Raw genomic sequence first — 14,920 nt, 5'->3', positions numbered from 1 at the left:
AAGCAGATACAGTCTGAGAGCTTCCTGCTTTTTAAGAAAGGAGGCAAATGTGAAACAAATAAAAATTACCTGTTCTGTAATTGAGCAAACTCCAAGACTATTGGAAAAATAATTGTGTTAATCCAGGAAAGATCTCCGGGAGAGGGACAGTGACTGAGATCAAAGGCACCAAGTGTAGTAGAAAAAAAGTGCAGAAGGGCTTTAGAAAATCACTTAGATCCTGTGTGCTTAGATCTCCAGCTACAAAATGATAAGCTAATAATGCCTGTCTGATGGGTTGTTGTGGGAATTAGAGTATAGTCAGTCAGACAGGCAGACTGACGTACTGACATGTATAGATAGATAGGCAGGTAGGCATCTTGTCAGGGTTTGTATGTGAGGTATCCCCCAAAAGCTCCTGTGTTCATGCAGGAATATTCAGAGGTAAATGATTGGATTATGAGCACTATATCCTACTTAGTCCACCCTAGTGTGAATGGATTCACTGGGTGATAACTGTATCTGTGGGGCGTGTGGCTGAAGTAGGTGGGTCACTCTTAGCAGGCCCTGGAAGGGTTCATCTCCTCTGCATCCCTTTCCCCTTTCTCTGCTTCCCAGCCTCCATGGGTAGAGGAGTGCTCCTCTGCCATGCCTTCCACCATGTCTTTCTCCCTCAACTCAGGCCCTGAGCAATGGAGTTCGCTGACTATGGACTGAACTTTAACTGTGAGCCAAAATAATTTTTTTCCTCCTCTAAGTTGTGCTTGTCATATTTTGGGGAAGTGGTGAAGAAAACCTAACTAATACACACTTGTTTTTATACACCCATATATACATGCTATACATATAGAATGTGTGTGGGGTGTATGTGTGAGTGTGCATATTCATATTTTGCCTACAGAAGGAATTTCATTAAACCTGTGATGAACAAATGCTACTGGGTATCATAAATGCCTGGAGGACTGGTTAGAGCACTGCTTGCCCAGAGCCTCCGCTTTGATAGGTTCAGCAAGATGCAATTGCATTTCTAACAAGGTCCTAGGTGATACCAATGATGCTGTTCCTGGTACACACTTTGAGAACCGCTGTACTAGGTGGTATGATGAGAACAAAAATGTTATGTCTGTCCCTTTTTCCTAACAAGTAAGCAATGAATGTTTGTTAGTAAATGCATAAGTGAATGGATTTCACACAAGTGCCATTTTTTATTTATATTGCAGAGGATTTTGCTAGGTGGTCTCTAAGATCTCCACCACCACCACTGCAGAGTTAGGTCCCTCAGGCGAGAGAAAGACATACTCAGAGCCAGGCCCTGAAACTGTGGAGTCCAACTCTGGCTCTATCATTGTTAAATCTTCTGGGGCATGACCTGGGAGGAAGGGGCACTGGATCAGACCTTTCAGGGCCTGTGCCCTGCTTCTTAGAGGCACCCTTTCATCCCCTATAGACTGCTGTGGCCTCAGGGCATTGTCTCCTTTGGGGAAGGGCCTGTCCTCCAGAATGCTCATCCTTTAGGTCCATATGCACACAGCACTCATCTCATCTGCCAGGAATAGGAGAAAGAGGCACCTCTGTCTTTTCTGTCCCTCCCATACCCACCCTTCAGATTGACAAGATCACCATGCCTAATGGAATTTCAGAGTAATTGAGGAATGCAGAGCCTTGCTCATGCTCTTCTTTCTCTATAACCTTAATGAACAAACAAACAAAAAAACTCCCAGATGCTTCCATATCCATTTCCCCTGGTTCCAAAAGTACAGCCCTAGGTCTGAGCAACCTGTCAAACTCAGATCAGAAAGCCTTTACTTCTATCTTTGGTAGCAAGAGGCAAAGACTCTCCCGGAATCGTGGAGGAGAGATAGAAAACCCAAAAGGCAACTTGTTGTAAGGAAAGCTCAGACAATTAGGTAGAGTAAATCCAAGAAGAAAAGTAGTAAATTAAAATGAAAGTTCATATTATCTTATAACCATTAATATGGCCATTATAAAAAATGGAAAAATCATAAAAATTGGCAAGAATGCAGGTAAATTAGGACTTATGCACTGTTGATAAGAGTGTAAAATGATGCAGCCACTATGGAAAATGGTATGGTGGTTCCTCAAAAAAAAAATTAAAAATAGTTTCATCGTATCCAGAAATTCTACTTCTGGATATCTACAAACAAGAATTGAAATTATAGATGCAAAAAGGTATTTTACACCCACATTCATTGCAGCACCGTTAATTACAGGTTTAAAAGATGGAAGCAACCCAAGTGTTTGTCCATCCATCAGAGAACAAATAAACAAAATGTAGTAAATCCACATTGGAATATTATACAGCCTTAAAAGATATGGCATACCCTATAATATAGAGGAACCTGGAGGACATTATGCTAAATGAAATAAGCCAGTTCAAAAGACAAACATTAATGATTCCACTTATATATGGTACCTAGGACAGTCAAATTAATAGAGATAGAAAATAGAATGGTAGTTGGTAGGAGGAGAGGGAAGTGGGGAATGGAAAATTATTATTTAATGAGTACTGATTTTTAGTTCTACAAGCTAAAAAGAGGTTTGTGGATGAATGGTGGTGATGGGCACACAATGATGTGAAAGGATTTAATTCTACTGAACTGCACACTTAGAAATGGTTAAGATGATAAATTTCATGTCACATATCTTTTGTCACAACTACAAAATAGAAACTCATCTCAGCAAATCTGAAAGGAGTGAAAAGAACACATTACTCAGGACTCAGAAGGTGAATTTATCAAGATCTTTATTGCTATGTGGTGTCCTACTGCCTCAGTTTCTACAGTTGTCCATCAGGATAGAACATGGCTCAAGCTGCTAACCCACAAGTCTTGGTGAACAGTTGCCTGTCCCAAGATAGGCACAGAAATTTGGGGATATTTTGACTCTACTTGGATGGGGGTTTACAATCTAGCTGGGCATATAAAGCAGACACACCTGAAAAGTAAAAAACAGTTCAAGAAATGTTGCAAAGCAGTTGTCAGATGGATAGCGTGGCCAGTGCAACAAGTCCTAGGAAATTAGAACAGGTTCCTAAGGCTGGGGACAGGCAGAAAGGTCCAAGGAAGAGACACGGAAAGATGGGCTAGATTTTGGATGCTGGGTAACTGGAGAGAAATGATCCAAGCAGAGGGAGAAGGAGTGAGCAGAGGCTTGGAGGCAAGGACACCAAAGGAATGTTATAAGGAATATCCAAGATGCACCCTGGTGGCTTGGCTGGTCTGGCTAGGGTTGAAGATGTGTGTATAGGGAAGGAGTCAATGTGATGCTGGAGAGATGTCTAAGACCAAGGGTTGGAACCTCAGATCATTTGAAAAGGAGTTTGTACATCACCTTTGAAGCAGGGAGCCTTTACATGTTTTTGGAGAGATGCAAATAAGAACACATTGGAAATTGTTGCTGCGGAAGAGGGAGAAGAAGAGCAAGATTTTCCAAGCAGGAGATAGGGGTATCTCAGTCCCTTTAAAAATAGGCGCCCTTTGCTCCTGAGTAAGCCCCACCTTTCACACCAGCAAAGGTATTTCCTTGGTCTCCACAACCACCTATACCCTGTGGCTCTGGAAACACATCACCCGGTCCACAGCCAGGACCACTCTCTTGCCCGTGGTTGCAACTATATGGGCCATAGCTGGGGCCTTCCGTGTCTAAATGGCATGGATTGGACTCATGACAGCCTAGGTCTTGTGGGAATGGAATTGGATTTGGGCTGGAGCAGGGACTGGGACATCTAATAGGTTCCCCACATGGCTCTGAGCTTGAGCAGGGTGGTGGAAGGGGAATTGGCTCTGAACGCTCACAGGGCTGTGGGCATGGACGTGGCCCTGGATTCTCACACTGCACAGGGCGAGGTCTTGGAGCTGGACGTGGAGCTGGGCGTGGAGCTGGGCATGGAGCGGGACATGGAGCTGCTCGTGGTTCCGGACTCAAACAAGGTTCTGAAAATCGCCGTACTGGGGGACGTGGGCGGGGTTCTGGAATTGTGCATGGTTCTGGGCGAGGCCATGGACGCGGAGCAGGAAGAGGGCATCGCTGCCTAGATGGCTCTGGATATCGGTCAATGCGCTGTGGTGGACAGGACCTTGGGAATGGACGTGGCTCTACACGTGGCCTCAGGTCTGGGCAGGAAGCTCCACAAGAGGATTGTGGGGCACAGCTCTGAGAACAGCCTCTGATGGGAGGAATCTGAACAGGACATCTTTGTGGCGGAACTTGCCTGGGGCAGCACGGGGAGGAGATCTCTACTCGGCACTTGGGTCCACATCTCTGAGAGCAGCTTGAAGTGCGGCCTCGAGGACAGTGGCTGTTGTAGATGGGTTCAGAGCGGCGGGGTGGGGTGCAGTAGTTGTAGGAACCTGAAGGGCACCGTGATGGCAGGCAGCTGCTGTAACAGGGCTCAGAAGGTCGTGGCGGGGAACAGCTGCGGTAAGAAGGCTGCAGCCGGCGAGGAGGGAGGCATCGGCCCATGCTTTGAGACCGACGTTGCCCAGAGTAGCTTCCATATGAACCCTGGGCCTGGCACTGGGGTGCACAAGTGCTAAATGAAGCTCGCGATTGTTGCTGGGGAGCGCGGCTACCGTAGGAAGCGCTCGACTGGTACTGAGGGGCACAGCTGTTGTAGGAAGCCTGGGACTGACGCTGCGGGGCGCAGTTGCCGTAGGAAGCCCGAGACTGAACTTGGGGACCACAGTTGCTATAGGAGCCTTGATACTGGCACTGGGTGGAGAAGCTTCCCTGAGTCTGGCTCACTGGGGTACATTCTACATAAGTATGGACAGGCTGAGGAGCTGGAGCCGGTACATAGGTTTGGACTGGGTATTCCACATAACGAGTTGCTGTATAACAAACTGGAGCACATTGTACATAGCAAGTCTGAGTAGGGCATGGAACTTCATATTGTACGTAGGAAACCTCAGACTGGTTTGGAGCCTGGCATTGAACACAGGAAATTTGTGTCTGGGAGGGAGCCTGGCACTTCACCTGTGTGGTCTTAGACTGGCATGGATCCTGGCCCTTCACCTGTGTGGTTTTAGATTTGCCTGAAGCCTGGCTCTTCACCTGGGTGGTCTTAGACTGGCTTGAAGCTTGGCTCTTCACCTCGGTAGTCTTAGACTGGCATGGAGTCTGGGAAATTTGAACTGGGCATAGTGCAGGACACTCCAAAATTTGCATCTCATAAGGGGCTTGGACCAGCACCTGGTTATTGGCATAGGGGAACTGGGAGGGGCCGAAGGAGGAACCCTTGACACAGCACTGGGGGAGTGGCAGGCAACACTGAATCTGCTGCTGGTCACACATGGTCCTGATGTAGGTAGGTGAGTGGGACCTAAGGGTAGAGAGACAAAGGTCAGGGGGTTGAGAGTTGGGGAGGAGGGTCCAGGACCTAAGAGAAAACACCTTTTATTCTTCCTTGAACTTTCTTTCTCTCCCCTCAACCAGCACCCAAGAATTCTTACTGACTTATCTGGATCCAGAATTTGTCACCATTGTTCAGGAGACCTGCCCTGGATATGCTTAAAGGTCTGTAAATATAGCCAGGGTTAATGGTCAGGATCTTTCCTTGGAGAGTGGACATACCAGTGTCCATCACCAGAGGGCGCCAATGACTAGAGGCTTTGCCAAACTTCCTCAAGCCTTAAAAGGAAAGGAAATAAATACTTTGCTCCCAAAGCTGTAGCCCAAAGTGGGAGCTTGGATTTCCTCACACATGCATATTGGCAGCACACATGTATGTGCCCACATTTAAAACTGAACAGTGGAGTCGGGTGCAGTGGCACACACCTGTAATCCTAGTGGCTCCAGAGGCTGAGGCAGGAGGATCATGAGTTCAAAGCCAGCCTCAGTAGCAGTGAGGCACTAAGCAACCCATTGAGATCCTGTCTCTAAATAAAATACAAAATAGGGTTGGAGATGTGACCCAAGTGCCCCTAAGTCCAATCCCTGGTGCAAAAAAAAAAAAAAAAAAAAAAAAATTGAACATACAGAACAAGTACTCTGGTATCACCTATGCTCACCTGAATTTTAAAGTATCCATTGGAGAGTAATGAATCCAGTCATTTACTGGTCAACTCAAACTTGGCATTAAATGTTTTTTTCTCTGTATTTGATCTTTTTAGATAAATTCAATTAAATAGAGCCTCATAAAAACGTGCAAAATCATTTACATTCAAAATGCTCCAGACTTGGAATGGCTTGGGATCAACATGGTGACTTGCCTAGACAGGTTACTGATGTTAATCACCTAGCATCTGACAGTTTGCTGACTTCAGGAGTGTTAATTTCTTTTTTCTTTTTCTTTTCTCTTCAGCCCTACTGAGAGGCAGGATAGAATTACCTAAGCTGGAGTAACTCAGGAAGTACAAGATTCTTAATCACAAGTGTGTTCAGTCACACTTAAAGATCTACACAGCCCAGCCAGAGCCTTACAAACATAACCCAAGGCATGCAGGTATACGCTCCAATATCACACTTAGCCTGGGAGAAAACATGGATCGCTGAACTTCTCTGCTCTTCCCAGAGCTACCTGTTTGTGGACAGGCACCCCAGTGACAAGTACAGCAGAGGGATGATTTGATAAAATCAATTCAGTCAACAAAACACCTCTAAAAAAAAAACCTCAAGAAGTTGCAGATGCTTGTAATGAAGAACAAAGTCATACATTTTCCACTTGAAGAGACTATCTAAGTACATCTTCCCTCAGGCGACTCTGCTCACAAGATACAAATAGCTAATTTAATCATTTCCAGAGAGAGCAGGTACTGATGAGGGAAAAAGTTGCTTGAGGATGAGGCCAACATTATTAAAGAAAAATAAACTGACTTCATAAACTCTACCAATATTCTTATGTCTCCTAAAATTCACCAGACTGCTGCTCAGGATGATGTACCTCTCTTCCTCTGCTCCCAGCTTCTCCCTTCACTGTGCCTTACTCCTGTAAATGTCAGCACCCACTGAACATCACCCCCACCCAAACCCCAGGACCCAGCTCCCTGGACTCACCCTCCTCAGCAGGCACTCAATCATTCAGGCTGAGGAATCTGAGCAGAGGACCGTCTTTATATAAAGGACTCTGGGTCTGGCTTAGGCCATGAGACAACTGGTTGGCATCTCCCTGGCTCATTGCCCAGGTTGGCGTTCCAGCAGTTGGTTCCCTCCCTGTATGCCTGTCTTTGCAATCACCTAGAGCTGGGAGTGTCTTACTTCAGTGACAAATCTTCCAGACTATGGAAGAGCAGATTTTTGTTTACTTCCTCCTTCTTCACCCTATCAGTTTCGTCTCCATCCCTAGAAGGGCTGGAAGTGGGTTTGATGAGGAGTGGCAAAGAATGCTCTGCACTTGCTGATTCTATCCCCCACCTTCCTCCTCACCTCAGACTCTCACAAAATGGAGGAAAGGGGAAAGACTGCCTAAACTAAAGCAACTCAAAATACCTCAAAGACAGAGACAACTCTAAAGAATGGGAGGAACACAGGGTCAGACCTGATTCTAAACCCAGGTTGGCTTACTTACAGCTGTGTGACCTTTATTACCAAACTGAGTATTAATTTACTCCTTTGCAAAATGGGTATAATTATATATCCTTTTCTAATTGTCATAAAGATTAAGGCAATTATTTTATGCCAAATCAGTCAACAATAATATTCAAAATATCCAGCAGCCACTCAGAGTAAATACATTTCATAAGCAACAAACACAGCTGGATCAATGGGCAGCTGCTACAACCCAGTCTTGAATTGAGAAAATTGATGGTCACATAGTAGGTGGTCAGCTAATGCTATGGGACAGTACTTGAAGGTAGCATGAGGCTCTGGGTGCTGTGAAATAGTTCTTGAAGACAGCCCACTGCAGAATGGAAGTAATAATTGACATTCTGTAGGTCAGAAACAGGCAAGATGGATGTCTTTCCATGTTTTTCCTGCATCATATTATAATTAATCATTTTATATTTATAGAGAGATTTCACTTAGACATCCAGCTTTTCTTTTGAAATGAAAAGACCTGGCATAGGTAAACCTACCTTCCATCCACCTGATCACTAGCAACCCTCTTTGGATAGGACAACCACTCTTCTATAGAACCCCCACATCCTTTACTCTATCTATGCCTTTTTTTGAAGTGTGAGTTTCCTTGTTTTACTTTACCCGTGCTCTTACATTTCCTTGGTGAAGTTAGAAAAGAAAGTAAAAAAAATCCTTCTGCATGGATTATTTCACTTGTTCTTATCACTCTCCAGTCTTTGTAGGTATTTAGATTTTGATCAAGCTCATGAGCAGAGATTTTAGATTTAGACAGCTTTTGAGCTCTAGTACTTACTAATTAAAGTTACTCAGTCATCATAAACCTTGGATTTATTATCTATAAAATAGAAAAGAGATGAAGAAGGGTGGAATGGTAGATACTTAACTAAACATTTAGCTCTTTGGGCTCCAGTTTCCTCTTATGAAGATGGAAGTGATAATACATTTTTGCCAGGTTCTCATGATGATAAAATCAGATAATGGGTATGAAAGTGATTTGTAACCCACAGTTCACATGCCAATCATGTTGATGAAGTCTCTCCCATTAGGATGTCTTCCCAGTTCAATGAGACTTCAGAGTCTTATCTCTGGATCCCATCACTCATTCCAAAGGAGTCTCCAGATAACACTTTAGACTTGAGTAGGGTAACAGACTTTCAGAATGTTACAGCAACAAGAACCCCCAGAAATCACCTGGTTCTACCCTACTATTCTACATAAGAGGACTTTAAAATCCAGGAAGAGAAACCTCATTGGGGATTTAAAGCTAATGGCTCTGTGTCTTCTATTTTGTTCCATTGGTCTTCTTGCCTCTTTTGGTGCCAAGACCATGCTGTTTTTGTTACTATAGCTCTATAGTATAATTTAAAGTCTAGTATTGTCATTCCCCCTGCTTTGCTTCTCTCTAAGGATTTTCTTTTTTTTTTTTTTTTTGGCTATTCTGGGTTTCTTATTTTTCCAAATGAGTTTCATGACTGCTTTTTCTACTTCCATGAAAAACGTCATTGAAATTTTGATTGGATTGGAATTGCATAGAATCTGTGCTTTGGTAGTACAGACATTTTGACAATATTAATTCTGCCTATCCAGGAACATGGGAGGTCTTTCTATTTTCTAAGATCTTCCTTAATTTCTTTCTTTAGTATTCTGTAATTATAATTTTAGAGCTCTTTCCCCTCATTTGTTAGATTGATTCACAAGTTTTTGTTGTTGTTGTTGTTTTGTTTTGTTTTGTTTTTTTTCTTTGAGGTGATTGTGCATGGGATGGTTTTCTCTAGTGGACTAAATCCCAAGTAACCCTAATCCCAGATAAGGGGTCTGGGATAACTTCAAGTTATTTCTCTGATCACACACTTTGGTCTAGGAGTTCTGAACTTGGATAGCATTGGGCTTTGACATTCAGTAAAAAGATATTCTGGAAATCAGTGAAAAAAGAAAACTGAGAACATAAACCAGCTGTTGTGAATTCTTGAGTCCTAATAGCTTTGTGTGTCTCCTACTCATCTTTTGATGGGATGTGTAGTTCTTGAGGGGAAAAGACCTTTGCATCTCTATATCCTGGCATAACATGAGTCTGTTGATGGATGAAAGATGGATGATTGGAAAGATGGGCATGAAACTGGGCTTGGTGCACATATCTTAAATCACTGGAGGATGAGTTGATAGGCCAGAGCAGCACTGCAACCCTTGATGCTTCTTCTTATGAAGAGAAGAGGAGGTGAAGGGAGAGGTGTAAAGGGCCTAGAAGGTAAAGTCTTACAGAGGAAAATGGGGTTGCGAGATAAAGAGTTTTCAATAATATGATTTTTAGAAACTTGTCATTAGACTAAAAGCAAACATATTTAACTTCCAACATTCTTCCTTCTCTGAGGTGTAATATTCTAGAGCCAAAATGTTCTCATTGGTTCAAGAACTAGAATTAGTACTGAAGTTGTTTAAAAGCAGGGATAAATGTAGCATATTCTTTAATCTTCGATAAGGTCTAGAATCCTTCTTCCAAAGGGCATTTCTTATGTGGCAGTTACTTCAAACTAAACTGTCTCTTTAGATGGCTCTGGTGTGGTCTTCTAGTCTCTGTGAGCTTAAATGTGTTTTTAGATTTGTTTGTTTGTTTTTGATTCAACCAGATCCTCCTTTGGGTCTGTTATTACACAACTGAGTCACTCTTGATCTTCTAACTTACCCCCAAACAACCCCCACATAGCTTCATTCTACTACATATTTCTCTCAAATATTCTTCCTAATGTCCATCCCCATTGCCCCTGCTGGATCTCAGGTGTTCAGACAACCACATGGTACAACCACCCCACTGTTCCTCTGCATTTAGTCTTTCTTCCACTTAACTTCCTAGTAGCCATTAGAGTGATCATTGTTAAAATTTTTCCTTTTGTTTCTTGTTGTCTACTGGGAAAATAGTCAAAATCCTAAACAAAGTATACAAATCCCTTTATAAACTGGCTTCCTTCTAGCCTTCCAGGCTCATGTCCCTCATTATCACTGCCTCCTCACCTACCTACCACCTCACATAACATCAAATGAAGCCATGCAAAGTGGTTTTCATCCTCTAAACATGCCTTGATATTTCATGATGGCAGCCTTTTGCAAATGTTGTCTTCCCTTCCTGTGATGTCCTTTCATCTCTTCTCCACTTATAAATTGTTGCTCATCATCTGAGACTAGTCCAAAGTCACATCCTTGGCAGTGTTCCTGACTCCCAAAGCCATGATTCACTCTGCTCTCACAGCACTGTAGACACACCTGTCTTTGAGGTTATCACGTGTTCTGATTATTTACATTCCTGGTTTCCACACTAACTGGGAGTTCCTCAAGGAAAACAAGTTGTGTTGTAAAAAACTATATCCCAGAAACAGACACTGTGCTAGTGCACAGGGTTTATTTTACCTTTCTGATTTCATTATTTAATTTTCATTTATACAAATATACACAGATTCACACATCTAAGCCTAGTCTATGTTTATCTTATATTGCAGTTTATAGATTATTTCATTACATATTGAAATATAATAAATGGATATCTTTAATAATATATTAAAGCCATATTCAAATCCACAACAGTATCAGAGAAAGAGGATGAGATGATAAATGATAGATGATAGGTAGACAGATAGATAGATAGATAAGTAGAGGCTATCTCCAGAGAGAGGTCATTGATTTAGGGAATGATACAGAGGCTATTTGCATAAAAGGAGCTATTTGGAAATACTAATAAAGTAGGTTGAAATATACATAACTAGAAATTTGAGATATTTAATTTATAAATTCTGTATCTATAGAATTATAAAAATAGAAATAGATATGATGAAATATACAGCATAAGATAGAGATGAAGTTACAGGTCTTTTAAAAACATGGAAGTTTAAATGGTACAAATTGGAACTGGAATCACTGAAGAGAAAGAGCTTTAGAGGCACAGGAGAGCAGTACATATGGATGCCTTAATGCTAAAAGGATGGAAGCAACTTGAAAAGCACACATAAATCTAAGGGTAATTCGGTGATAATTTGCTATATCACTAGAAAATCTGGCATATATTAACTGTTCATTTTTTTAACAGAATCTTTTAATCCTTCCTTTGAGGCAATTTGATATTCTACTTGAATTTTACTCTATGGAATTTCAAAAATTACAAAGCTTATGATTTAAAGTTTTTCTTAGTACAATAGGCAAAGAGAACTGAAAGATTACACACACTTTCTCTAATTGGTTAACTTTTTTTGTTTTCTTTTTGTTACCAGGGATTGAACCCAGGGGCACTTAACCAGAGAGCCACATTCCCAGTCCTTTTATTGTTATTTTAATTTTTATTTCATTTTATGTTTTAAACTTTGATACAGGGTCTAGCAAAGTTTCTTAGGACCTCTCTAAGCTGCTAAGGCTGGCTTTAAATTTGGGATCCTCTACCTTGACCTGTTGAGCGGCTGGGATTATAGGTGTGTGTCACCACACCTAGCTGCTAACTGTCTTAATCTTTAAAATAGCCCTGTGTGGTACATTTCATTATCTTAATGCTATAATTGAGAGAACAGAGTTTCAAAAAGAAAGTAATTTGTTGTAGATTATAAGCTTGGAAATGACAGAACCAGGATTCATTGCCAAGTAATCCAGCAAGAGAGGCTTTTGGAAGTAGATAAATCATGATTGAAAGTTACCTTGAAGAAGAGGAAAGTTACCTTGAGTTAAGGATACACAGAGATGGGCTATGTTTATTAGAGACTCTTTCCAACAGTTATGATCCTTTGAGACTACAGCTTGTCCAATCTTAAAAGAAATTTGTGATGTCTGGATTATGAGACCTAGACATAAATACTTGCCCTTTGCTGCAAAGATGTGTTTCCAACAGATTCAAAAAGACTCTTTTCCTTTTGTATCATTTCATGCTGTTTCATTTTATGCTCCCTTTCATCATTATAATAGCCAGAGGTAGTGAGACTCATCCCTGACATGGAGGTTATATTTGTCACCTAAGGTGTCTTTCAGTCTTGCCATATAAATTCTAGAGTCTTGTGAGCTCTACTTTTGAGCATTGAAGAAATCAGGGTTTTATCTTGGCACTAAGGTACCATGGCGTTTTCCTCCCTCAGCCCAGCTTGAATAGATCTGATACAAACGTAAAGGACATGGTACCTATGTGTCAGCTACACTAAAGGTAAGTGTAAAAAAAAAAAAAAAAAAAAGTACCGCAAATTTTCACCATAATGCTAAATACCTGGAAAAAAACAAACATACCCAAGAGTTGTATCCAGGGAGTCAAAGAAAAGTGAGTATTAAACAGAACTTCCTTCTGTTTGCAGATATCACTAACAGAGGCATTGAAAGAAAGCACAGAAAGGGTAATGGTAGAGAAGGTCAAATGGTTATGCAGGGAGACATGCAGAGGGATAGAGAAGCTGGCGTCCATTATCAGAGACTGTATAAAGACAAGGGTACAGACCCAATGAGGAAAGTAGAACAAAATGCCATTTGAACTCTTTTCCACATTTTAGAATCTAATATAGTTGCCTCAGTTAACTGGAAATGTATGCATGTTTTATCAGCAGCATGAAAACTCACCTAGGCAAGTTGTACCTCTACGTACACAGAAAATTTGGGCTTCTTGCAATAGTCATTTCATTGAAACCATACTATTTTAGGCCTAATGTAGAGTTAAGTCAACTACTTTTTAAACCAGAGTAAACTTTCAGACAATCTTCACAGTTGGTAAATCATGCTTAATCAGATCCTCAAATAAAACAGAAATGAATGTTACAAGTTCATCATTGAGGTGTCATACGATGATTTAGAAAGCAGCAAAGGAAACTCACTTGCAAAGGTGTAGCAAGTGCCCACCAGCCTTCCTGGAAAACCTTTGACTATGTCCAACTTGCATCAAAGTCACTCCCAGCAGACCGGTGCTTCATTCACTGCCTTCGCTCAGACTTCTTTCCTGGGAGCATTCTCGCATGCCTTTCTCCACACCCGCAACCCTTCCCTGTGCCAGATGCCCACCAGTATTTACTTCATATTTAACTCAGCCGTTGATGTCTCCATAAGTCTTACATGGCTGTGCTTTCAACACCTTTCCAAGGAGAGTGGGCCACTGGGGCTCCCCAAAGTCTTCTTTCATAAGATTTAAAATTACTGCACTTCTCTGTCCACGTGTCTGGTCTCTTCACCAGATGACAAGTATCTTGATGGCACCTCTTGAAGACTATACTTAGAGGAAACCAGGTTTCCTGAAAATGCCCATTTAATGACATTAAAATCAGGCTAGGGATGAGCCCCAGGGGCCAACAAAAATTATTGATTGATAGGATACTAGGAAAGATTTCAGGAAGCATACATTGATTAGAAAAAAAGATAGAATATCAATTATTAAATCAAAAGGTAGAATATCAATTATTAAGTCAAAATGTAAATACATAGATTAATTTTTTATGTTTGAATTATTTGTTTGCTATAGGTTTCAGATATAAACTACCTTCTAGTTTGGGACTCAGTAAATGTATATATATGTGTGTGTGTGTGTGTGTGTGTGTGTGTGTGTGTGTGTGTAACACATAGGTGTATATATACACATGTTAACATATGTATACACATATATGTATATATAAATAAATCTTGAGGTTAATTTATTATTGTAAAATCCATATATTCATTTTAACTCTATTTTATTATAACAAGAACATTAGAAGTTGTGTGACCTCCAACAAAATCATTTAAATTACCTTATTCTCAGGTGAACCCTATAACTTCCATACTAATTTATGATCTTAATATTATATTTAAATTAGAGAGGCAGAGATAAAATTAGGAAGAGAAAGAGAACCACAGATTGAGTCAAAACAATGAATGAAATAGATATAACACTGTGAAGATGGAGTGTGAGCATTAGATATGAATACAGATGAGGACAGAAATATGAGCAATAAGAGTACATAAATAATCCATAAGAAAAATTTTAGGTGAAATTAAGATTAAAATGTTTGATTCCTCACACCATACACAAAATTATTAAAATCTGTTATAGACCTAGACGTAAATGATAAAATTGTAAAATTCTTAGAAGAAACATCTGAGTCAGTCTCTATGATCTTGGGTTAGGCATTGCTTTCTTAGGTATAACAATAAAAATAGAAGAGAAAAAAATAGAAAAATTGTACTTCATAAAAATTGAAAACTTTATGCTATAAGTTATACCATTAAAAAAATGAAAAAAAAAAAAGATCCACAGAACAGAAGTATCTACAAATAATATATCTGAAAGGGATTTAAACTAGAATATGTAAAGTACTTAAAGGACTCTTACAACTCAATAATAAAAAAAGATAATGCAATTTAAAAATGGGCAATGGCTGAATAGAAAGTCTTCAAAGAAGACATACACATGGCCAATTAGCAAAAGAAAAGA

General features: G+C 40.7%; 1 protein-coding gene across 1 annotated transcript; it reads right to left on the bottom strand.

Annotated features, from left to right (window-relative positions):
* Positions 1-2,726: 2,726 nt before the first annotated feature.
* Positions 2,727-7,053, bottom strand: KPRP (keratinocyte proline rich protein). The gene is made up of 2 exons (XM_079155250.1): positions 6,994-7,053; positions 2,727-5,320 (listed from the first exon to the last, which is right to left on the bottom strand). The coding sequence occupies exon 2, from the start codon at positions 5,290-5,292 to the stop codon at positions 3,460-3,462; it is 1,833 nt and encodes a 610-aa protein (XP_079011376.1). The 5' UTR covers positions 5,293-5,320; positions 6,994-7,053; the 3' UTR covers positions 2,727-3,459.
* Positions 7,054-14,920: the final 7,867 nt, after the last annotated feature.

The sequence above is a fragment of the Sciurus vulgaris genome (assembly GCF_902686455.1).
Source record: "Sciurus vulgaris genome assembly, chromosome: 1".
NCBI classification, from domain to species: Eukaryota; Metazoa; Chordata; class Mammalia; order Rodentia; family Sciuridae; genus Sciurus; species Sciurus vulgaris.
The sequence above is the reverse complement of the archived record's forward strand: the minus strand, read 5'-3'. Positions and strand labels throughout refer to the sequence as shown.